The following is a 25,000-nucleotide window of genomic DNA, read 5'->3' on the forward strand; positions in this document are numbered from 1 at the left end:
TGAAAAGCCGACAGTCGTTTTCTCGCGCGCTTCACACGCGAGGATAACGCTTACGGCGCTTCGCGCCTTCCAAAAATGGAAGGAAAGACTGTTTTGCAGTCTACGATAAACCAGTTACTGCTTTTCTTTTAAGACAAGAGGCACAAATACACAACATAAAAACTAGAAAATACGTTCCGTTTCAGAATGAACAAAAGCTCTCCATTTTAACTTATCCCCCGGGAACACGGCAAATTCTCTTCAAGGTACTCTTCATAATTCCACGAACCTCTCGATACCGCCAACAGTAAATTAAAGGATTTATGGAAGAATTAAGAAACATGACAAAGATTGTGACATGAAACGCTGCCAAGACAGAGCCACTCCAGTTACCTGCTGTCAGTAAAATAACACAGCAAAAATTCGGAAGATAACACGCTACAAATACAGCGTAAAAAAATAAAACACTCAAAGCAGACTTCCGTTCTCGGAGGAGCACCACTGTCTGCGAATTTTGCTGCTGAAACTGATTATGAATTCGATTCCGATGATATCTCGCCACTTCGTAAACACGAAAATATGCAACTGTTGTCAACAGAAATCCGACTGATGAAAGAACAAGTGGAACTTTCAGGCTCAACGTGGTGAAGAAAGAACAAACAGACGTAGAGCTTGCCGTCAACCATATTGCAACCAAGGCTACAGTAACACGTTTGGCAGTCACAAGCTCTTGATATCTCAGATGAAGAGAAACAGCGAGAAGTCTGTCAGCAGCAATGGCGGTAACATTCAAGAGCGATGCGCTCCCTAGAAAATATATAATAACGTTGGAAATGGCTAAAGTCACTGGACAGAGTACGTCAAGGTTGTAGTTCAGTGCCTTTGTGAAGACCACTGCGAGCATTATGTGAGAGAACAATCCCACCGCAAGATCAGAGAGAGCAAGACTCAGAAACAATTTTCTCATATTAGCCGGCAGTAATGAAGTTTTCCTCAACGCCTGAATAGCCAGAGTATTTCCAAATGTTGCCACGGGAGAAAAAACAAAGTGTAACACACATAGCGAAAACAGTGTTGTTCTGTGTGATTCACGAGCAATTGGTTCAATGATGATATCCAAATAGTATCTGCAGAACTGGTCGGCCATGGTAGCTTCAATATTCAGAGTACCCGGTTTGGTTCAGCCAAAGTAACACTTGTTTTAATAGACAATATTCTGTACCTCTTGCCAGCCCATCCAGGTATTTAAAGAGGAGGAAAGTGTAATAACTTCCGTAGACAGCATGTTATCGGATTTGTTGTGCGGTGGAATGTCAACGCAATTGCAAGTCTGGTTGGCCATGATTGGACTAAAGGTCCGGATCAAGTTGGATCACCTGTTTTATAGTACTTTTGTTTGCATAAATTTTAAATAGGATGATATTACTACCATTTTCGAGCTACCTTGAACGGCTAACTTTTTTCCACGTTTTTCAACGCTTAAAACATTCAAGTTTGTTCAGACGTAACTGGCAAAAAACAGTTCGCTTGATCGCCTCCCGGCTCCAAGCCCTTTCATATTATTAGAAACCCACAAGGGTTGAAACGTGTAACGGCCCCTTGTGTGCTGGGAAACAAGCTTCTGAATATTCAATTTGCTAAGTACCATATTTGGAACAACAAGAGAAAGGGGTTTCCAAATATGGTACTTAGCACTGAAACATTGTGGCAGTATTTTTCTTTTGTTGACATTCAGAGTCGATGTAAAGTTTTTCAAACCAGTGGCAGTCGGTCGAGACGGGACGAGACTGGCTTTGTTTTGTTGGTCCTCAAATGAAAAGTGTTTTTCACCAAGCCCGCAGATCGAGCACCTTCCCAGACCTGTTTGGCCGTTTTACCTCTTTACATGTAAGAATAGCGAGCATTGAAAGGACATCTGCTGTGTATAAGCCCCTTCAAATACTCTTCAACAACTGTGACAGGTACTTTCAGACTTTCAGCTCATCATACATCAGTTCAAATCATATTTTACCGGGAACAAAAGCCGGCTTTACAACAGGATCTGTGGTGCCCTGATGTATAACATATCCATTCTCTAAGAGAAGAGACGAAAACGGTTTAATTGGAATATATGTATTTTTTCACCAAATGCCACCAGATTGGTCTGTTTCAGTATCGCATCATTCTTTACCTGTTACAATATATGTCCCACACTACAGATGCGGGGATCGATTAGCACATATATACATAGCTTCCCACACAACAAAGTCTCTCCCTTGAAGGATTGTTCTTAATTGACACTTTGTTCCAAGTGAAGTATTATCGTTCATTTTGGACACTGAAAGCTTGATAGGGATCATGGGAAATTAACATTTTTACCACAATTCCTTGTAATCTCGCAATCTGGTTGGCTAATTTGCCGTTGTCGGTAAGAGTCTGGACAACGCTGTACGCTTCGTGCTCGCGTCAATTTGTCATTGCGAGAAAGTTATAGACAACGCTTGCTCTTTCTTTGTGTCATGGTTTTGGTCACGCTCTGGAATAAACACTTTCTTTGGCGTTGAATATTGTATCGTAAATTTATAACCTGTTTTTCGACTTATAAAGTTTACCATCATATTTACAACTTCGTTCCCAGGGCTTTTCTCCGCCAAGAGTAGGGCGGGCCCTACTCTCCTGCCCGCTCCACTCTCGGCGGGGAAAAGCCCTGGGAACGTTGCATTGTAATATTTAGAGAGGGTTACTACTATAGATGCTAACTTCTGCTCACGGTGACTTGAAAATCATGAACACTTTAACCCGCTAGAAGCGAAGCTAAATCATGCGGGACTGGTCCCACGTGATTTTCAAACATGGCGAATAAACGTAACACTGAGTTGTTGAGAGCCACTTCTCGATTCTATGCAAGGTGGTGCATAGGTAAACCTTCACTCGTTCTTGGGTCAATATCTTCTGACTACAAAGAAGTTCAATTGTGCCGTGCCATGTTTCCGGTAGACCCGTGACAACTTTATCTATAGTTCGGCATCACATTATCACATTAAGCCCTCTTAACTCTTGTATCTGACGAGAGAGGCACGTTGCGGGACGGAGAGACGAATCTTGAATCACTCGACCCCGAACGCGGAGAATCACTTGGTTTTCTTCCAGACCTTTCCCTTGCGATCTTCCTGTGTAGCTGGTCTTGAAATTCTCGTCTTCTTCTTGGAATGCATTCTTCATCGCTTCTTCTTCGCTTATAATTTAGCGGGTAAGACGATCGACGGATTTGTACATAACTATCGCACCTTTCATCTGCCGGTGACCTTGGCCTTCTTCTGCTGCGAGCTTCTTTCCTTGTTTCTTGGTCACTTATAGTGTTAAATTCTGCCCAACCTTTGCCCTTTGACCTTCTTTCGGAATCAACCGTTTCTGATACTGTGCTCTCCAGAAAGCGTTCATGTAAACCTTGCGGCTCTGATAGGCGATAACGATCTCCCCTCTCTCCTGAATTCATCATTTTACGGTCGCCCATATATCGTTCGTCAGTGGTCCAGTCAATGGCTTCATTAGCTCGGTTTTCGTAGTGAGAACGTGGATCCTCAAAGGCCTGTGCCACCTTCTCATTTCTTCTGGGCCAAGATTCCTTTAGGCCTTCTCTAACGCGTTCAATCTTCCTGTCTTCTTTTCTCATTTCCTTCGCTCGTCCTTTCCGATCAAATTTTGAGAAACTATCTTCTCTGAAACCAGCGGATGGCGAAGGAGAGGATCTATCGACGGGGTTAATGTAGCCTCTAGGTTCGTAATCCGTTGAATTTCTTTGTACCTGTGCACGGGAACTTGCGTAGAAATCTTCCATCTCGGTGACGTACCAGTCACGCAAGAACTTGTTACTGTCGTTACTGTGTGACAAGTTTGCTGTTATTCCCAGTTCTTTCGCGTTAGGATTCCACTGAATCGTGTAAATTTGGTGGTCTACTACACAGACGTCATTCTTTATCCAAGACAGCATCTCAGATAGGACGAAGAGGTACTTGTCTTTGTCAAGATTTTCTTGCCCCACATACTTAGGGATCTCTTCAGTTCTGATCCCATCAATGTTCCTCACGTGACCATCATAGTCCCTAACGCCATACACAATAAGAGGTGTACCGGATACTATCGACTGACACCACCAGGGAACAAGCCTTCTTTGTTTGAAAGCCCACTCAGCATGGATAATGGTCTCGGTTGTTACTTTGAGTTCAACGTATTCGGGGCCTTGGTCATCTGTACTCTGCAAATAAAGGCGAGTATTTCTTATCAAAGCATTTAGTTTAGCGGATAAAATTTGAAAAGAGTGTTGTATTACTATTCCTTAAACTAGAAGCCCTTAACCCTTCTAAGAGACGAATTGCTGGAAACATGTCATGAGATGTGAGTGGTCATTTTTAGTGTAGTGTCATGACAGCAAATGGCGGCACATCCGAGTAATCCATAATTCCAAAGTGTTGGCAGGAAGATCAAGTTTGATGTGACAGAGTTTTCCTATTACTGACAAAATGGTTTGTCAAAATTTGGTTCTAGTGGGCAGGGAATCAAGTTAAAAAAACTCGTATTTTACTGTCAGTGACTGGTAGCCTTTCCTGCATCACTGCGTCCTCCCCAAGGCCTTTGCATAAAACGAGCGGCAAGCGTAAGGCACCCTGGTGATGTAAATTATGTTTCTATCTTACCTTGTGGGCTAATATTCGTGGCTGAGGCATTTTATTTAAATAACGGCACTCCCAACCCCCTTATGTAATCCTTTCTTTCTACCAATGGCCTTCTCAGCCTACGAGACTGCAAGCTACTTCTCTTACCGGTGTTTGGGCGTCGACCTCTGCTCTTAAAACTATGGTGTGGTTTTCCAGCTGAAAGCGCACTACCGAAAAGAATCCTGGGTAAGCTTTTATCGGCCCATGTTTTTTCTTGTCTTGATCACATTCCGACGTTCCACTGCAATCCATTTTTGTAACTTCCAATTCAAACCTTTTGCCCCAATAACAGACCCTCCATCCGAAGGGAGAGAGATCTTGGTCGTTGCCGGCTTCAACATGGCTAAGATAGATCGTGCCCCGGTACCTTGTAGCGAGCAAAGTCCAACCTTTCTTGTCTTTCCCACTCAATACATTCAGCACGCGTGCAAGGTTACCACGTGATGTCACAAAGTCGACGTTTAGCCTGGAGACATGAAAATTTCAGCAGGGTATAAGTGGTTGAAAAAGTCATTGAAAAATAGAGGGTTTCACTAAACTTCACTGAAGACGTTCCATGGTAGCTAAATTTTTTACGGTCGACCTGTGTGATTTTGGGTGTCTCCAAGCATGTAATTTTTTTCTCTAATTTTCCCTTAATATGGAAAATAGTTTTCCCTGTGGGTCCCAGAGAAATAAACCTATTAGCTTGCCTGTTTCATCGAAATATCTCCCTCATTTATTCCAATTTCTCTTTGCTGCTTTTGGAATGAAACAATGCGGCTGTGTACACGAAGAAAAGAAAATCCTTGCTCGAGGAAGATCCTAGACGATGGAAAAGTTTTTTTTGCTTGGAGTTGCATGCAAAATTTCACCTGGGGTTGCGTACCACTATTCGTTGAACGCCTGCGACGGTCTTTCGCCGTGCTTGTTCTTTCTCTTTCCTACGACCGTCCGGGCGAACGTAGTTTATATATTGTTCCAGGATCTTCCGAGGACTAAGATCTCCTTTTGCACAGCTAAGTAGCTCCTAGCACTCCGGCCTAATCCTGACAACTTTTCGCGTGTAAACTGAATTCAGAAAACAGGGGCCGCTGAGATGATTCACCTTCAGTTGTGTGATCTTTCATGTAACAACCTCTATCTCGGAGTCTGAAGGTCAAATTTGATGCGTTATTGAAATTCAACTGTTTGAATCTAAAATACATGACTAAGTAAAAGGCCACTGCACTGAGTGGCCATACCATACCCGAGATCTTTAAAAGTCATTTTTTCTTTGTTAAGCAGTATCCAATGCAACAGAGAATCCAAGTGTTGCTGAACATTTGGGAGATCTTTCCAGTCTTCAAATCCAACGTTCAAGTTTATGTCAAGATGCATGCAGTCCGGCGGGAGGTTCAATGTGCCGAGTTTGGACTTGTTCAGCGAAAAATACCTATCCTGATCGATGGAAAAATAACCTAACTCTCTGTGAAAGTAGCTCACTGGTTTCGAAGCAATCGATTGGTAGGCTGAACCAATACAGAACTGCCACGGATTGAGGACTCCACTGGACGACATCTTTCAAAAGCGATTCCCAGAATGATCATAAGCTGTTTCCCTTTTTTCCGAGAACTTATCAGGGTGAAGATGAGCGGAGAATGAGCTCGAGGAAATTAGATTTTTACCCATGAGAACTTGCAGGGGTAAATGTTTCAGCTGAGCCAAAGAAATAGAGGAAGCCATGCTTGATCTATGTGCCTGGTAGCAAAATAGTGAATTCTGTTAACTTTAAACCTCTTTTATTTAGATTTTAACGGTTTAAAGATGGAAGCAGTCAGCAAGGATGTTAAGGAAGGCCTTCTAGGTGAGTGTTTGTGGCTGCTGCTATTCGAAGATCAGTAGGATCGAGCCCGGGAAGTAAACCACAGATTATGATATAATCTGTCAGGAGGAAATGTAAAATCAGATGGTTCGTATTTGTAAAAGTATTATTCCACTCAGTTACCTTCGAATGAGTTAGCTTTAAATGTCATATATCTGTGCAAGCTGAAGGTTTTCTCCCAAGGCATTTCTCTTTGGCGCGAAGAGAGAACAGGGTTTACGAAAATCGAAAAATGAGATCAGACCGAGATCAAGTTTTTGTTAACTTAGTTATCAAGTGACCCTTCCCTCATTTTTTTACTTGTTGCAGATGCTGATAAGTTTCTTTCAGTAACACTAGCAAAAGAGAAGCTTTCACAGCCAGCTGAAAAAGAACGTAATGTAGTTGCTGAAAAGGTCAAGAATTTGATCAATCAACTTGGTCTTCAGAGTGAATTGCCTACAGCAACTGAAAATATGAAGGCACCTCCACGACCTCCTAAAGCTGTAGTACCCCAAGAAGGCCAGGCAGAAGATGATATCTATGATGATCTAGCCGGTAAATGAAAAGCTTCTGGATATATTGATTGCTGTTAATATTCAATCCAAAAATGAATGCTAGCATCTGATTATGTATATATTTAAGGTATAGAGGACTTTTGCTTTGGTTGCATAGCCTCATCTTAACACGAGGGGGAGTTGGGAGAATTCGAGACAGTTATGCAAACCTGGGATGCAGTTGAGATAAAATTCTTGTATTGCTTTTATAAAATATTTCTCAAAAATAATTCAACAAAATGTGTGGTTCCAGAAAATATCCATACCCCCACCACGGAAGACTTTTTGATTTGCACCCCCCTCCCTCCAGGATTTTCCGTTCCAGGGGGGTCTTTGATGACCCCCCCTCCCCTCAGGAATTTCCAGAATGTTTTTACTTATAAAAACGACAGTGAGTTACGTAATTGCGGTAGAATTTTATTACAACAGTGTAAACATTAAGGTTAACTTTTAGAAAAATATAACGCTTTGTTAAGCTCATTATCCAGCTAAACTTTTAGCTTGTGCGCTATCAACTTTGCAAAGCTTAAACATTTGGGTTGCACGTCGACTGTTTCACGTTTTCGTGCGAACTTCGATGAGAACATTTCACTCGCTTAAACAACTTCGCAAACCATAGTAAATAAAACAGAAACTTACAAGGTTCCTTTGTCTACACATTTTGTCAGTTTCTTCAGGTTGATTCTTTAATATTTAGGGACCACACATGTTGACGTGGTAGGTTTCGTGAACGTCGTCACAAAGGCGATTGTTTTACAAAGAATATTATTGACGCCAAAATAATCCATCATATTTGTAAACTTAGATACGGCGATTTATGTGCAGTCTTCAAATTTACTGACTCTCCAGCAGTCCTTCTCGCCTGTAAATGACACACAGCCTCACTGTTGCTTGCCTTTGAGCCACAGATGGAATCGAGAGGGCGAATCTTATTGTTTTTGGCGCGATTTACTTCCTCCAATGAGTAGTCAAACTCCTGTTTTAGAATTTCCAGTTTGACATAACGAACTGAACCTCAACAATCGTTTCCCGAGGCGGCAATAAATATTGCGTTTACTCAAAGAAGAGAAAACTTGACTCCCGGTTCCTGTCCGTGGTCTAAATGCCACCCACAAAAAAGAAAATGTCGTTCATGCAAGTGTTGAGATGGTGGGAACTTGCGTCTTATCGCATTTTCAATGAGTTACTACCCCCAGTAACACATAAATCCTATCAAAAATGTGTTTACTGCATGTGAAGGTAGCGAAAAGAGATCTAATCAAGTGAACGGAAGTGTTGGTTGGACGAAGAAGAGACAAAGCTGGAAGTCTGGGGACGAGACTCCAGTTGAGACTGCCATTTTAAATGTTTTGAATCTGTCCCAAATGAAAGACACATTGTTCTTAGCTTCGGGAGATTGTAGCGCTAGCTAACTCAAAGAAAACGGAAGCATTGAAGCTAATAGTATTAACTTTATCTCAAAACTGACTTTTGTTTCAAAACATTGTCCGATAGTGTCTTTTGTGCTTCAGATCGATCGTATGTTGCTTTCAATGTTTTGTACGTGGTTCGTGACCTTTTGGAAAAGTAGTTTTCCAGGAAGCCCCCCTACCCCTTTGAAATTACTGCCCTTTAATCCCCCCTCTCTCTCGGAATTTCCAATTGTCTTCCGTGGTGGGGGTATGGATATTTTCTGGAACCACAAAATGAAGGAAAATGCTGGTTTTTTACTTCTTGATTGAAACAGATTTTCTTGATATGGTCATATTTCCTACCAGCCAATCAAAACGTGCATCTCAGGGCTCGAGACTAACTTTTTAGCTCACTAGCCTAGTGGCTAGTATCAGGTCTGATTTCACTAGCCAAATCTAAATTTGCACTAGCCAGTCTTGTCATGCGCAGTTTCATTCATTTGTAAAAACTATCACGAAAAAATTACCACATTTGCAAGCACAACTTGTGCTTTTAGTAAATTTCTTCATATCCATCCTCGTAACAGTGGCGCGAATGTGCTTGAGTGTACGGTTTCTCGTGTTTTTCTCACGAAGGCAATGTTTCGTGGCTTTCAGCCCAATTCTCACAGAACCGTTGCCAAAACTTTGCAACTCACCAATGCACCGGGATGTAGAAAACAAGGAATAAAGTTTAAATTAAGAAATAAGCCGTACATAAAACTAAACTGCTCATTTGGAAGTCTGTGGAAAGGATTTTCCTTTGATCAGAGCTATTTGCGATTGAAATTTTAACCTGAAAGCGCCATTCTACGCATGAAGCAGCGGAATGCAGGAAAATAATATATTAAATTAGATATTAGCTATAAAGGAAGTTCGAAAGGACAGACTTGCCCTCATATAAGAATTTCTTTTTAATAGTTTCAAACAGCAATCCATGCGTTTTATGCTTGAATGTTTTTTCGGAGTCTGTTAATACGGCGGCCACAGTGCTTAATCGCAAGCAAGTTTTCTCTCTTTTTATGTGAGTTTCACCATTCGTAGTAAACGAGATAAGTCGCTCAATATTGTCTCTCTTTTTTAAATTTGAAATAAATTATATTTGGATTCAATTTCTTAACAAATTCGTAACCTCTTTCCATATACAGGTAAGAACGTTGCAAACAGTTTGCGTTGGCTCAATCGCAAACACTGTCACTTTTTGTGTTTGTGTTTGCAATCCTCTATTCCATGTGCGTGATTGCTTTATGCAACTTGATCTCGTGACATCGTAAGAAAAGGGCGAAAAAATAAAAGCAGAATTAGTTTTTGCGTCATGTTCAACTTCTTATGTTGGAGACGACGGAGTTACACGCATATGGAAACAGCAGCCGAGACGTTCCGCATGATTTCACTCGTGATTAATCGTTCGTAACGTGGCGTGGGGAAACTGTAATCCGCGTTGGTTTCCTCCCTTAAATTCCATAGAATCCGCTCAGAGTTTCTGTTGTTATTTGCTATTCTCTCCTCTTGCCTTATCCGTAAGAAATAGTTTTCATTTTTGTTTTCGTCCAGAACTCCACTTCTTCACAATATTTACTAGCCCCAATGGCTAGTGGAAGCTCAAAATCTACTAGCCAAACCTGAAATTTCACTGGGCTGTGGCTAGTTGGCTACCGTTAGTGTCGAGCCCTGCATCTGACAACACATAACCAATCAAAATTTGTGTGATGTCACAGCCGTGTCTACGTACTTTCATCTAAATACAGCTATTGACCAATAATTACAAAGACGACAAAATTTAAACTCTTTAATAATTTTGGACAAAAGACTAGTCGATGATTTATGATTGACCTCAAAGCAGGGCTGGACCAGATATGAAAATTTAGTTGCAAGCTTGCAAATTTTAGCCGTAAAGTGTATGAAATTTAACTGAGATGGTGTTCCCAGTTAGGTTTAACAAAACAAAATATGAGCATGCAATACATGATTAAAGAAACTGCTGAAAGTGGTAATGATTGCAGAAGTGAGAAGTGCTGGAGACTACCATGTTCCGTTTACAAACAGACCTTGGTGTTAAGCCTGTGGCTTTTAAGCATATACATGTATGTCATACTTTCATTGCATGCCAGAAAAAAATTCTGGTGTCAAGTTGTAACGATTTTACGTCTGCTACATCAAGTGCTTGAGCAAACAGCGGCGATGCATTATACCCGATGTTGTTGAGAGTCGATCTGGGGATGTGTACGTCTTCCTTCCTGGTTCTAATGAATCATTCCTTTGTTCAATGTAGGTAATCAATGAAAAGTAAGTTAAATCTGAAATCTGCGTCTGTGCGATTGCTTTCAAATGCATCGATCAAATTTGCCACTTGCAGGCTCATGTATGGTATATTTTGATAAAATCTTCAACTCCAAAAGTATGAGAAAATGTGGTTACTTCTGGGTTCTTCTGTGGCAAAATATCGTCACCATCGACCTGCATGAGTGAAGTCCATATGTGGAAAAAAACTCTAATCCACAACTGTATAAATAACTTTATTCATGACCTCTCTTCGGGTCAGTGATCGCATTGTGAAACAACCACATTTTGAATTATCAAAATATGAATAGCCTTCCATGAGTCTTGATGAATGAATGTCAGAAATTAAATACAAAGTGATGAAGTATTGAGAGACACAAATCACTCAGCATTATAATTCACAGACCTACGAAATAATTACGAAGAAAATCGTGTATATCATCAACCGAGTGCACCATTTTGCTATTCCCGTTGGAATGAGATGCCTAAAAGACATGTGGGATACTATTATGCCCTAAGCTAAAACTAACGCTAACCTTTACCCTTTTACCTTATTTTTCGGAATAGGTGGGAAAGGCTTAGACTCAAAGGGACACTTTGTGTTGGATATCAAAATTGGGCGTGCATCTACACGTAATTACTTGTTTTTCTGGGCATACTGTAAGTGGATTAAATGAGAAAATCAAGTGGTATGCAGCCAATGCTTTTTGTTGGCTGTCAGCACTTATTGAATTCAACGAAAAGGGATGCTATAATCATAAAATATGATAAAAGCAACCTTTAAGGTGAATTATTACATGTCTAGTGTTTCTGGCTGATATAATGCATGCTGTGATTGGCTTAAGAGCAGCTGAGAAATAGGGCCTTATTCTCCCGTAATACCCATGGGCTGATTGTGGATTATGCAAATTAGTCTTTCTTCTTTAGAACCGTTCTGTTAGCCATATAATAAACAAGTTGTGATCAAATTTTTATCCCTTGAAATTTTAGATAATTTATCACATAGAATTCCAGGAAAGATTAAAAACACAGTTTACCGTTTGGAAATATCTGCATTGGTCCCGGAGATAAATATGCAAATACGAGGTCTGATGACATCATTCACTCAACCCAATATAAAATCAAGTATATAAATAGAGCTACAAATGTATCTCGGTCAATTTGCAGCAGGTACCATTGAAACTTGGTAGGCCAATAGTTCTACAGACAACACACCTGTGGCTATGTGGTGATCTTAAGCTAGAAAAACATATTTATATGCTTGCAGGATCATGCAGATGAGGCACCATTGGCAAAATTAATATCAAAATAGAACACCAAAAGTGGCCAGCATAGCCTTTAAAATCAGGGATGTCTGGAACCCAGTGTGTTGCCATGGTAACAAAACTGGTATGCACATATTGTGGAGAACATCTACTAGAATCTTACTGCAAAGAATCAAGCATTTCTGATACAAATTGGCTGAGATATCTCTTTTCATCATATTTGATCAAAATTCAGTTGAGTTTATGAAATTATCACTTGGCTAATATGCATATTTTAAAAAAGTGAATATATCTGGAACAGAAAGAGATATTTGAAATAGCAAACAGCATTTTTCTTCTTGTACAGACTACAAGTTTATGTCTTAAAATGGCTTAGATAGGAAAGATGCACAGTAAATTTCGTCTTAGAAGCACTTCAATAACCTTGGCTTAGCTGTATTAACCTCACCATTACTCAGTCAATACAGCAAGGCCTTTAGTTTGCTGTAACTGCTGCTGTAACAACCTCACAAACACTCTTGGTTATGAAGTAGTTAATACTAGGACTTACTCTTGACTATTACTCTTTTTGGTTTTTGTAGGATCCAGTGATCAGTATTACACTATGGCCCCAGGAGGTGAAGGAGAGACTAACATAGAAAACACCGTAGACAATGGAGGTGAAAATTATGAGCTCATGTCAGGTGATGTGGAGACAATAAATGTAGCACCGCAGCTGGGTGATGAGACAGGACAAGAGTATGTTGCCATGGAACAAGGGGAGGGGGAAAATTACGAAGAACCTAGTCAGCATGATCAGCAAGACAATCAGGATTCTAATCAACAGGAGGAAAACTATGAGATACCTGAAACAGGTGAAGATGTTATTGTTATAGTTAACATATACATGTAAATTATTTTGTCTACACATAGTATGATGACAGGATATTGAGTCTGTGTATTTAAAATGTTTGTGTAAAGTGTGAAAGCTTACATGTAGGTCACACAAGTTTTATCAGTCTTGTAGGACACATGCTCCAAAATCAACCATGTAACCTACTGAGTTTTCATTATTCTCCTCTCTTTATTTGACACTTTTTATTTTGTGGATCATGTACATGTATAATATCTTTCTGGGATGAACTTTGGGCAAAGAATGATTTTTAAATGCATCTGTTATTCTGACTGATATAGAGGCAGATGGCCTGTTACATGTAGTTAGTCAGCAATGAGCATAATATCATGTACATCCTCCAACTAAAGACAAGGTAAAGGAGACGTTTCTAGAATGCAATGTACAATAAAATGTCTTTCACCTGTCTTTATGCTAGATGAACATATCAGATGCACTTAAAGTATTTGCCCAAGTTTTTCTTGGAGAAATAATGTATCCCATCATTACAGTCAACTACCCTCTATCCATGAGATGCTTAAATATTAGGCTAGTCTTACATGTACATAACTGTGTATAATCTATCTGGAAAAAATTTTCTTCTCTGCTATAAAATGGCCATTCTTAATATTATATTATGCATTATGTTGTGTACAAACCTTGACTTCAAAACAGTCTGCAAGAGTAACTTCCTTTTATTGTCTTTCCAACTTCATCTTCATTTGGTGATAAATTCCTTGTTCAAGAAAACCTGGGCTTGGCATAGTGTTTGATGTATGTGTATTTGTACACATAAATACGTTCACTTGTCAATTTTGCTGATGTTGCAATGTAGTATTATTGCGTTTAGACATTTTTTTCGGATTTGGCACCAGAGCTGGATTACAGCCACTGATAATAACTTGATAGTTGCTTTAAACACAGAGTTTTATGCCGAGCGAATCTTTGTGGTAATAAGACCAAATTGTTTTTCAGCAAAGGCAAACAAATTCACTTTTTCAGTGACACAGTGTTTGAAATTTGGACAATTTTTATGTTTTTTGGTAACTTGATCTCTTATTCAGCCAGATACAGTGTATTTTGCTCCTACAAGTTGACCATAAGTCTGGACCTAATGCAGTGTCTCCTATTCCTACATGTGATGTAAAGACGCCTTATGGAATAGTTTAACATAGATTAGTATTACGTATATAATAAATGAAGTCACTGCTTAGGAGCCAGAAAGCCCATCAGGCCGGTGCTTATCTCAGGTTTCCGTAGCATGAAGTGACTAGGAGTATTTATACTCCCCCCTGGATGGGATGCTAGTCCATCGCAGCGTTACCTCCAGCATTATGCCGGTACCCATTTATACACCTGGGTGTAGAGAGGCACCGTGAGAGTAAAGTGTCTCGCCCAAGAACACAACACAATGTCCCCGGGTAGGCCCCGAACCCGGACCACTCGATCCGGAGTCGAGCGCACTAACCATGAGGCCATGAGGCCATGAGGCCAATGCATGGTTATAAATCTGTGAGTTGTGTAGTATTAAGCAACAAGCAAAATGTCCACATGTATTATATTGTTAAACCTTTCAATAGGGGATTTATCATTCCACTATTATACCATTTTCTAGTACTTTGGCTTCTTCCCGCATTGACTGAGAATCTTACTGATTTCACAATGAGGTGCATGCAAATGACAACTTTATTATTTTGATTAGATGACTTAATTTGATTGGATAAACAAAATGACTATTGACAAGCAATGACAAACTAAAAATTCTCTGGCTTTGTATTGTATTGAAAACAATATTTCTTTTATTGAAAAATCCAGTTCTGTCCATATTTGCTCTCTTCTAAACAGTTACTGGTCAAACCAGGACACTGCAGTGTGTTACTGTCTCATATTTTGTGCGTTCTCTTGACAAATTGATATTGTAATATTAGTGGAATAATAAAGATTAATAATAATAGAATTATTGTTATTGTAATATAAAGGGGATAAAATAGAAGCACTTACATTTGTAAGAGTTAAATAAATGGGTTTTCTGTCATTCGTATTTTGTTTCAGAAGAAAGTGAGAGTCAAGTTGATGGCATGACGAGGAAGGAGAAATCATCAACCCTGAACTTAGAGAACCTGACTTGTGACACCAAACCTGAAAATGTTAAAGATGTAATCAGGGAAGGTAAATTATGTTCTGCGTCACATGCATTCAAAAGATTCCATACATCCGTATTGATTCTGTAACCTTAACCTTGTATCATTCAAAAATACATGTAATTTTATTATTAGTTTTTACCTTTACATTGGTTCGTAGTTCTTACCTTTACATTGGTTCATAGCTATTGTTAAAATGTGCAGAATGATAATAATAATTATCTGTTTGTATTACATGTATCTGACTTGTACCTGTACCATCAGTGACTAACTGTTGTAACATAATAGTATACATTGTACATGTATAGCTGTGCTCATACAAAGGTCTTAACATGTACACTGTAGTCTCTTGTTTTGATAATGAAGATTGGGCCATTGAAAGACCAGGAAAATTTTCTGATTTCACAACACAATGATCAACTCTCCTTTGTGTAGGTTTTCTGCAAAAGCACCGCAAAGAAGGGAAAAAATTCATTGGCAGCAAGTATCAGAAACGGTACTGTGTTCTGCGAAATCATGTGCTGTATTACTTCAAAGACAAGAAGTCGCCAAAACAACAAGGTTCCATCTTGTTGCCTGGCTACGAGGCAAAAACAGCTAACAAGAAGGGTCGGGAATTTACCCTAACACACCCTGATGGACATAGATCTTACCAGGTATTGATTCTGTTGATTGATTTGGTAACACGTTGTAGTACATATCTTGTCTTTACAATGTATTTTGTCGATGCTGTTCTAATGTTTGAGATGTTCAAATTACAAGGTTGAGTGAAAATTTTTTTTTATAAAAGTGCCCATTGTTTGTGGTGTTCCTTGTGCAGAATGGGCCTTATTCGCACAGCTGCCATACGTATTGGCCATAGATAATAGATTTGGTACCCAGAGCCTTCAGTTGAAATGTTTTGGTGGGGCAAAACAAAAGTTTTCGATCGCGTGTACAGGGCTGAAATAACCTGTTTGAAAAAAGGTTGTAGGTTAATTGTACTTGTGTTGATGGACTTAAATTCATCCACTTTCAGTTTGAAACTTCATCAAAGGAGGAAACAGAAAAATGGATAGAAGCAGTAAGACAGGCTGCAAATGAATCCCTTTCAGAACGCAATGTTGCAGAACTGGATAAACTCCGTAATAAGCAGCCTTCAGGTGATGAAGATAGCTTGAATTATTTTGATGTGGCGCAAAACAAAAACAGCATTGTGGAGGAAAAAGATGACACAGTAGATGATAATAGAGAAGAATGTTATGATGACGTAGGGGGTGAAGAACTTTATGAAGAAGTCGGCCAGTTGCCATCCTCCAGTCCCAACCAGCAGGCCAATCCACAGTTACCGGAGTATGAAATTACTGGACAAGTCGCCATATCACCACGACCTGGTTAGTGTTCAAATTTAATTTGAGCATAAGGGTTGAAACAGACTGCTTAAAGCTTGCTATAGGTTTTTGAAAAATGCCATCTGGCCAAAGCTGTATTATCTTCCATGCATCTGCTGAATTAACTGGGTACATTTATGTTATGTAGAGTTACGATTGCCTTTGTCATTAATTTTCTGAAACACATGGAAGTCAACAGCGGAAATGCAAAACCACCTATCGCTTGGTGTACAGTGTCTGTGCTAGGCTCACCTGTTTTAATGTAATTTCGTTGTTTTAATCCGCTTTGAAACGGAGTCAGCATCTTTCTGTTTCATACATTAATATTGTCATCTCCCTCGTTTCCCTTTTGAATGCATAAGTTAACCCTGTTAGTCATGTTGATGTGAATTCCTTTTAGCTGTTGGATCATCCTCAGCGGAGCCAAGAGGAGATGACAACAATGAACTCCCTCTATCCCCACCCCCACCCCGTCCTGTCAAGCCGCAGTCACAAGTGCATCAAGACGATACCCCACCGGCTATTCCAGCTCCAAGACGTTCCAAACTTCCGCCACCTGCTCCCGCCTCAACAGAGCCCGCCGCACCGTTACAGGACGACACATATGAACTACCAGATAGCCCTGAAGACTCGGTAGCTTCACCACTTCCTGCTCCCCCAGGGGAAGTGGAAATAGAAAATTACGAACCGCTTGAGACCTTTCAGGAGCCTCAAGCCCCCGTACAGGCTCCTGCTTTCGTCCCACCTGTGGTTCCTGTGCGACCCTCTAAGCCCGAGGTATCCCCGCCATCAACTGATGCTGGGCAACCAAAACCACGTAAGTGTTATGTAACGAATTTTATTAAGGAATAACGGTTAGCGCCATACGCAGTATAACACATGGTTGCAGTATGTGACCTTATTCATTTTCTACAAACTGATGTTTTGACACTGTGTATTTTGCGTTCCTGGTGCACTAACGCCCGTTTAGACAAAAAGTAATTTACAAAAACAGGTTAATGATTTGTACACGCAATCGATCCCAAAGAGTTTTCATGTGGGTGATGTAACTCTTGTCTCATTATGTAACATGGAGTTAATAATACGAGTTCATGGCAGTAACTTGACTACCGTGGGGGGATTTTAAATGTGACGTTTTTCGCTTGAGTCTGTCCTCAGAGCGAATCTGCGGTGGTGAACACTTGCAAATAGATAATTTTACGGTTGTAGCGAAGTTACCTGACCTAAGAATGGAAGCGAGGCTGCCGGTGACCCTTTTTTATAGAAACCTTTTGAGCTTTTCTTATGTTAATGTAGACTAATTAGAATTACAGCAACACAATTTACAGCAGCCTCGCAGCCATTCATAGGCCTATTTCCTTGTTTCACTCAGTCACCCGACGCAACATCGCAGTTTGTTAAGAAACTATCTAAATTGATTTTCAATTAGTCGCCGTAAAAACGAAACCAACCAAACATTTTGATCAACGGACAGGGTCAGTCAAACGAAACCTGCAGAACGCTATAAAACATTCAACCGTGACGAGGCAGGGGAAAAGAATTTCGAGTATGTCACAACTGTGGCCGTATTCCGATTCTTGATGGAGCAAACATGGAATTAAGGCTGATACGTAGGAATCGTCTCAGATTCAAACTTTTTCAAATAAAAAATTACTCACTTGAACTTCCTTCACTTTTTTAGCGAGTCAACACTTTATCAATTTTACTTTTGGCTTCTGGGACAAATAAGGTCCAGAAATAGTCAATATGCAAGAATAACGCAGTAAGATATTTATTTAAATTGGTCGTGTGTGGTCATGAGTGATTAAACCGAACTGAGTCGTATGAAGGTAGCGTGAAGAAGAGGTTAACAGATAAGTGGTAGAAAAAAATTGAACGGCGAGCTTCGGGTATCGTGTTGTGTGTTCATTGTTTTAAAAGGCAAGTTGTTTCTCTTGTAAACGGCCACCCTTGTTAACAGAAACGTGGTCGTGAACTCCGGGAGGTCATGTATGTGCCTGCGATTAAGACAGTATAATTAGATGGAGAAACGTGTAGCTCGCAAAAGGGCATCTTGAAGACGATAGATGATCGCTTACAAGGTTGGTCGCTTAAGTTAAAGAGATTCAACTCTACATATCCAGAGATCAGTGCTGCTGGCTCAATGCAAGACCCTTGCAGCCGAGAAACAGTGTTAGGACGGCAGACCGATGAGCGCATGCTAATCGAATTCCTCGAACGTTTCAATTTAGATGGCGGTGGAGTTTCAGAGGACAGGGGCTGTCAGTGTGGCAGAAAGTTGAAGTCAAGGGGTCAGGTCGCGTGTGGCCCAACAGCGGAATCAAAGCGCGTCAGGTGTCCCTGTGCACGCAGTGGTAGACTGTGCACAGACAAATGCAAATGTCGGAATTGCTGTAATGTGCCAGACGAAAAGAGAATGGCGAAAAGCCGTGGCTGTCGTTGTGGGCAGGATACGTACAGAAGAACAAAAAGTCTTGAATTCGTAGCGTGTGTTGATGTCAAGGGGAGACGAAGAACAAAATGTCCTTGTTATAGCGTTGGGCAAGGCTGCGATGATGATAAATGCAAATGCTTCAACTGCCAAAACACTTTTGGTGCTTTGAGCAGGCCCTTTAGAGTTCCTCAACCTAGAAGGCCTGGACCTAGAATAGTTGGATGTCGATGTGGACAGGAAAGGAAATTGCATTCACCTGGCTTTGAAGCCTGTGTTGATAATGAAGCTATTAGAGGCAAGAGAAGCCTTCGAAAAACAAGATGTCCATGTTTTAGAGGAGGCATATCCTGCAATGAGTATTGTCAGTGCTTCAATTGCAAAAATAATTCCAGGGTTTTGACCGAGGTTGGGGAAGTTCCATCGCCAAAAAGAGGAAGATTCTCTGCCGACGTTATCATTGAAAGTAATGTAGAGGAACTTGGGTTATTTAGCATGTAAACCTGCACGGCAAAATCGATGCAGACTCCAGTTTGTGCGGAGCCGTGTATGAGATTCAGCTGAAGAACACCCACCGTTAATCAGTGCAGAGGAACTCTGGACTTCCTTCAGTGATTTTATTCATATTGTTCTTTGGAACTTTCATCATTAAAAGTCGTCTCCTACCTATGTGCCAAATCCAGTTTTCTTTAAAATGTGTTCCAAAAGCGAGCGTCGTTCCGATGCAAGCTTCTTTAAAACTGTCTCGTATTGCATTTGAAACCTGTGCTCTATAAGGTAGTGGGTGATAAGCGTTTTCTTGTTTTTCCTTTTTCAGTGGAGTGCCGCAAACTGACCTAAACCTTAGAAATTTCGTTTGCCTGTTATAACAGACGTATTGTCACCAATGAAGGCAGCCAAAGCATAACCCACGGCGCTATGCGCGGGGAGAGGCCTACGAGCATGTTATTTTTAGCCGCGGCGGAGAATGCAGCGCGAGATTTTTGAGACAATTACAGCATAGAAATGCACCCGACTATAAACCACCCTAATATATCAACTATTTAAGTGCTATTATTTTATTTTGTTTCATCAGATTTTAAAAGTGTGGTTGCTTAACACCTGACTGGCAGTTTTGAGCTTTGATTTGTATCCAAAGGCTGTTTACTTGTAGTGCAAGGTCCGCCATTATTCACTTTTAAAACTGACCTATTGGACCGTAGAGGGTTGGATCTAGGGAAATGTGACGTCATTTACTCACTAGCTTAAATTTCAGTGTGTAAATGCAACTCATTACATATGTCAAACACGAATTTAAAGGTCTGAAAGCCCGAAGGCGGGTGCTGCATATTAATTCAGCCGCGTACGCAAGCGCCAGTGAGTGTTTTACGTCATTTTCTCCTCGATCCAGGGGCCCGAAACTTTACGGGCCATTCTCGGGTGTCACAATTCCCTTTGTATCTCAACAACGGAGAGGATTCAAATCGTCAAACTATGTTAAAAGATCGACTTTCCATTAAAAGATTGGCTTTCCAAAACAAGCGGTTGGCAGTTTCACAAATGACTATCCGGGCCCGAAAAGTTTTCGGGACTTTCTAGAAACGGGCCACAGCTCTCTCAAGATTTTAAAGGTAGTAATGGTGGATCATCGTCTTTTTGAAATCAAGGCTTAAAACTTGGGTCAGTAAATGTGTTTGTTAATTTGGTTATTGCCAACGAGTCAGGCCTTCTGAAGACAGAAGGCCTGGCGAGGCGGCAGCTTATAGAGCCGCGAGAAGATTTTTAGGCGGACGAAATCTCAGAAGCGCTTCAAATTTGAGTGTAATGTAGACCAAAAGCTGTAATGTAGACCAAAGCGATGAAATGTTGACCGTAGCGATAACCAATGAGAGTGCCGCACGAGTACGCCGCGTGATGTTTGCAGCCGCCAGGCGCCAGATCACGCAAGCTTGGCTCGTTGGCACTTTAGCGACAGCTATAACTAGTAGTAGCACTATAAGCAAAACCTGGTGTGACGTGATTTTCAGTCCCAGTAAAGTCCACCGAACTTTTGAGCAGAATCTTTTGAGGACTGAATTTTTCCCGCTGGGACTGGTTTTTAAGTGCGTAGTTTTTAAAATTCTACTCGTTGAACACCTGCGATTTGCAGTTACCTTTTAGTCTTATGTAAGGAAGACAAAGACGTTTAGAAATGGAGCTAATCAGGTTCATGCTCGATGTCGATAGACATCTCGAAACATCTCTCGGGTCGGAACGCCAAGTACTATTTACAACAACACAAAGGTGTCGGGGTTTTTTCTTAGCTTTTTTTGTTTTCTTGTGGAGTATAGGTAGAGGGAAAGTAGTGATATTTCTTCACACACGTTTTAATGAAAGGTTAGAGGGACGATTCGTGACATTATCATATACCACATGCATCTTATCCTGTATTCTGGACGCATTAAAGAAAGAGGGAAAGGATATATAGCCAAAAGTATTTTAATGCACTATATTCCATTTTTTCGTAATATTTTAATGAACCTTTTATTAATTATTACTGACAAAAAGGAGGGGTAATTTCCATCTCTTTCGGTGGAAAATATTGCCGTGAGAAATTTCGTCCAATGACGACAGTCATTACGCATTATCAGATTTCATCAGCATGAAATGTCTCATTCATCGGTTATGATGGTCTTTGTAGCAGGTAGTTGTTCTCTTGTCGATTTTGTTGCGCTGCCCAGGGGTTAAAAATTCTCATTGATCATGGGTACAGACACCCACAATCTTGGATGGAACTCTTGGGAAGAATTTCGGCTTAAAAATCATTTGACGTGCACTAACAAATAAGTCTGTTGGCCCCCTCTCCTCCCTACCAATGTCGATAATGGGGATGCAAAATACTGTGTAAGCCTTTGGCCGTTTCAAAACCAACATTGGATTAGGGGGAGAGGGGGAAAGTAGGAAGACTTTAATCTGTTATCACAGACAAACTAGGGAATGAGCATTTCATAGTGGTGTGTCACGTTTTCCGCCCAACGCGTTTTGTACAAGATTGCAGGAGCTCTGAATAAGCAATGCTCTTTATTGGTTAACTTTACCGCCACAAGATGAACTGCTTGCGTTTGGTTCTTTCGGATATCGCTACCAGTCGAGAGAAGTAGGGAGCCTGTTGTTGTTGTTGTTGTTGTTTATAGTTGAAGTCCACTTAGCTATCAAGCTAGTTCACAGGCATCCCACTTATAAGAATCTGAAAGAAGCAATTCAAACTTAACAGAAACATGATTAAGAACCCCAACTGGAAGTCACAATGCGCGTGCGCGCGTGTAACATGTTTGTTGAGACTGGTCAAACGAAAAGAAAAATTCGCACTTCCAATATGAGAAAAAAAGACATGCTGTACTATGTTAAAAATATAATAAAAAGGTTGACACTGGCTAAAATATTGTGTTGGACGTTTCGGCAACTGCTGTTGCCTTCCTCAGCAGGGATGAAAAATGCAAAAATCTAACGGCGTCCCGATGGTACACGATGCGTATAAATATAAAATCGCACTTCAAAAGAATATTTTAAAAAATGAAATAGACAATAAAAACGAAGGTCTCCAGAGCACCATAAAATATTCTTACAAATTCTTTATGTTATTGTAAACGTTTGGAAGTGCTATATGCTCGTTTATAGCGTTCGTATCTCGTAAGGAATGCCAAGCCTCCAGAATAAGTCTTTGTCGCCATGCCGATGATCTGTCAACAATTTCGACGTTCATCAAGTCTATTTGGTGATTGTAGCGCATGTGGTGTTTGGCCAACAAAGAGTTTTCATCTAATGTTGCTATGGCCTTTGAGTGCTCTTTGACGCGTGTTTTTAGCGCGCGCGATGTCTGACCGATGTAAACACAATCACAATCTTTGCATTTGATCTTATATACGATTCCTCTAGAGGCCTCCCTCTCGATTTTGTCCTTTGGTTTTTTAAGTATATTTGAGATTGTCCGAATAGGTTTATGAGCGACCTTAATGTTGAAACCTCGGTCGCTCATAAACCTATTCGGACAATCTCAAATATACTTAAAAAACCAAAGGACAAAATCGAGAGGGAGGCCTCTAGAGGAATCGTATATAAGATCAAATGCAAAGATTGTGATTGTGTTTACATCGGTCAGACATCGCGCGCGCTAAAAACACGCGTCAAAGAGCACTCAAAGGCCATAGCAACATTAGATGAAAACTCTTTGTTGGCCAAACACCACATGCGCTACAATCACCAAATAGACTTGATGAACGTCGAAATTGTTGACAGATCATCGGCATGGCGACAAAGACTTATTCTGGAGGCTTGGCATTCCTTACGAGATACGAACGCTATAAACGAGCATATAGCACTTCCAAACGTTTACAATAACATAAAGAATTTGTAATAATATTTTAGAGTGCTCTGGAGACCTTCGTTTTTATTGTCTATTTCATTTTTTAAAATATTCTTTTGAAGTGCGATTTTATATTTATACGCATCGTGTACCATCGGGACGCCGTTAGATTTTTGCATTTTTCATCCCTGCTGAGGAAGGCAACAGCAGTTGCCGAAACGTCCAACACAATATTTTAGCCAGTGTCAACCTTTTTATTATATTTTTAACATGCCTGGCTACACACCAAACATTTTTAACTGTACTATGTTGTTGGATCGAATGTTTGATGCTGTATCAAGCGCATTCCAACATCATCCATCATGTTGAATGGCCCTCAAACATGGTGCCGGCCAAACGATAAAATGTTGGTTCACCCAACATGTTTGATCGTTTAACATTCATCGTTTAGCCGGGCCTTAATGCTTTTCGTATCGACAGTGAATTAAAATTATCTGATATACGGGCCCATATAAAAGGAAAAAATATTTTTCACTTCTACAGAAGAGAAAGTTCCCGAAAGACCCGCACGGCCTGGGACCAAGCCAGCGCCTGTGGTACCCGCACGACGTGATGAAACTCCACCTGGCCCTGCAGAAGAGAAAACCAACTTGATCAACTACGCAAATGTGTATCAAGCCCTGTGGGATTGCGCCACAAACGAGAAGGACGAGCTTGGATTCCGGCGAGGAGATCTGATTTACATTTATGAAAAGCCGCATGCTGACTGGTGGATTGGCTCGCTGTTTAAGCCTCAGGGATTTAATGTGGGACTAGTACCCAAAGATTATATCATGGAAGCCTATGAGATTACTGCATCGTAATTTTCTCAAAATCGAGACAAGATTTTAGCAAGTTCATGCGGGAGTTCTAAGCCCTTGCATGTAACATTTCAGAAATTTAACATTTTTATCGCAATATTGCCATTTTCTTAAAAAGAAAATATGTTGGGTACATTTTTTTAGATTTAATGCAGCAATAATTTTCATTTTTTTTTTTCAACATATCCTTTTTTATTGGAATCGTATTTTATGGCAACTATGCAGTTCATGGGAAAAATCGAGAATGGACATATTTTTATATTCTATAGTTTTTTAGTTTGCAATTACCAGACTTTATTGGTTTCCTTTTCATAGCAGAGTTTCAACGACAACATCTTTTAAACGGGTCATTTAGTTGTACATATTATAGTAAAAGGAAACGATCTTGAAAAATGTGCTTTGAAACAAGTGGTGGGGGACAGGGAGGCGGGAGCCCGGAGCCCGGAGCCCGGAGCCCGGGAGATTAGGGGGCGGGATGGGTACGGGTTGCGGAAGTTCTAAGAGTGCGAGAAGCGGGAGAGAAATGCAAAACGCTACTTGTTGTCATTTATTAATGCGTTACAATACATGAAAAAACAAGAACACAAATCATATCTGACTTGCATTAGCCTCTTCTGAGCAATCAACAACAACCAAAAATTCGCGCTTGGGTTGAAAAACAGGCTTATATCCGGTGAAATTGTAAACCCTTTGACGGTGGTTATGTCATTGGTCATGAAATGTCAAGCGCTTGTCGCGTAACTGCTGCAAGACGAGCAAAGTGACGCGACTTCATTACAAAAATGTCCTTGAAGACCATTTTAATAGGTCTTAGTATTTTACGGTGCGGTATTGAAAGGTCTGAGTCCGTGCATGGAAGACCTTCTTGGGAGCTTGCTCCTTATAGACGGAATGCAGTAGTAGTGGTAGTAGTAGTAAACTTGTTTATTCTCGGTTTTCACATGACGTCACGACCGCCATGTTGGTGCCCCTAAACAAA

At 40.5% G+C, this 25,000-nt stretch overlaps 3 protein-coding genes across 5 annotated transcripts in view; 1 reads left to right on the forward strand and 2 right to left on the reverse strand.

The window, feature by feature from the left end:
- Positions 1–211: 211 nt before the first annotated feature.
- LOC138014031 (melanocortin receptor 5-like) lies at positions 212–1,126 on the reverse strand. The gene has a single exon (XM_068861061.1). The coding sequence runs from the start codon at positions 1,124–1,126 to the stop codon at positions 212–214; it is 915 nt and encodes a 304-aa protein (XP_068717162.1).
- Positions 1,127–2,072: 946 nt separating this feature from the next.
- Positions 2,073–6,272, reverse strand: LOC138059036 (decapping and exoribonuclease protein-like). Its single transcript, XM_068904543.1, has 3 exons — positions 5,902–6,272; positions 4,779–5,139; positions 2,073–4,213 (listed from the first exon to the last, which is right to left on the reverse strand). Exons 1-3 carry the CDS (start codon positions 6,210–6,212, stop codon positions 2,999–3,001), a joined length of 1,887 nt encoding a protein of 628 aa, XP_068760644.1. The 5' UTR covers positions 6,213–6,272; the 3' UTR covers positions 2,073–2,998.
- A 66-nt stretch (positions 6,273–6,338) lies between these two features.
- Positions 6,339–25,000, forward strand: part of LOC138059032 (SH3 domain-binding protein 2-like) — an 18,929-nt gene continuing 267 nt past the window's right edge. Inside the window, exons 1-8 of one of the 3 annotated variants that reach the window (XM_068904535.1) lie at positions 6,339–6,498; positions 6,826–7,053; positions 12,609–12,881; positions 14,951–15,067; positions 15,475–15,695; positions 16,058–16,412; positions 16,810–17,226; positions 23,705–25,000. The exon at positions 23,705–25,000 is cut by the window's right edge and continues 267 nt beyond it. In XM_068904535.1, coding sequence (XP_068760636.1) covers positions 6,459–6,498; positions 6,826–7,053; positions 12,609–12,881; positions 14,951–15,067; positions 15,475–15,695; positions 16,058–16,412; positions 16,810–17,226; positions 23,705–24,024 — 1,971 coding nt within the window. In that variant the 5' untranslated portion in view covers positions 6,339–6,458 and the 3' untranslated portion in view covers positions 24,025–25,000. Of the gene's footprint in view, positions 6,499–6,825; positions 7,054–12,608; positions 12,882–14,950; positions 15,068–15,474; positions 15,696–16,057; positions 16,413–16,809; positions 17,227–18,640; positions 19,510–23,704 lie in introns of those variants that run through there. The other 2 variants (XM_068904533.1, XM_068904534.1) reach the window with 2 other exon arrangements.

Source organism: Montipora capricornis, chromosome 8 (genome assembly GCF_036669925.1).
Source record: "Montipora capricornis isolate CH-2021 chromosome 8, ASM3666992v2, whole genome shotgun sequence".
Taxonomy (NCBI): domain Eukaryota; kingdom Metazoa; phylum Cnidaria; class Anthozoa; order Scleractinia; family Acroporidae; genus Montipora; species Montipora capricornis.

Coding starts and splice junctions, on each gene's coding strand:
- LOC138059036 (XM_068904543.1), bottom strand. CDS start 6,212: ATGTCGTCCAGTGGAGTCCTCAATCCGTGGCAGTTCTGTATTGGTTCA. Junction 5,140..5,901: donor ATGACTTTTAAAGATCTCGG/GTATGGTATGGC, acceptor TCATGTCTCCAG/GCTAAACGTCGACTTTGTGA. Junction 4,214..4,778: donor AGGTCGACGCCCAAACACCG/GTAAGAGAAGTA, acceptor CTTTATTTGCAG/AGTACAGATGACCAAGGCCC.
- LOC138014031 (XM_068861061.1), bottom strand. CDS start 1,126: ATGGCCGACCAGTTCTGCAGATACTATTTGGATATCATCATTGAACCA.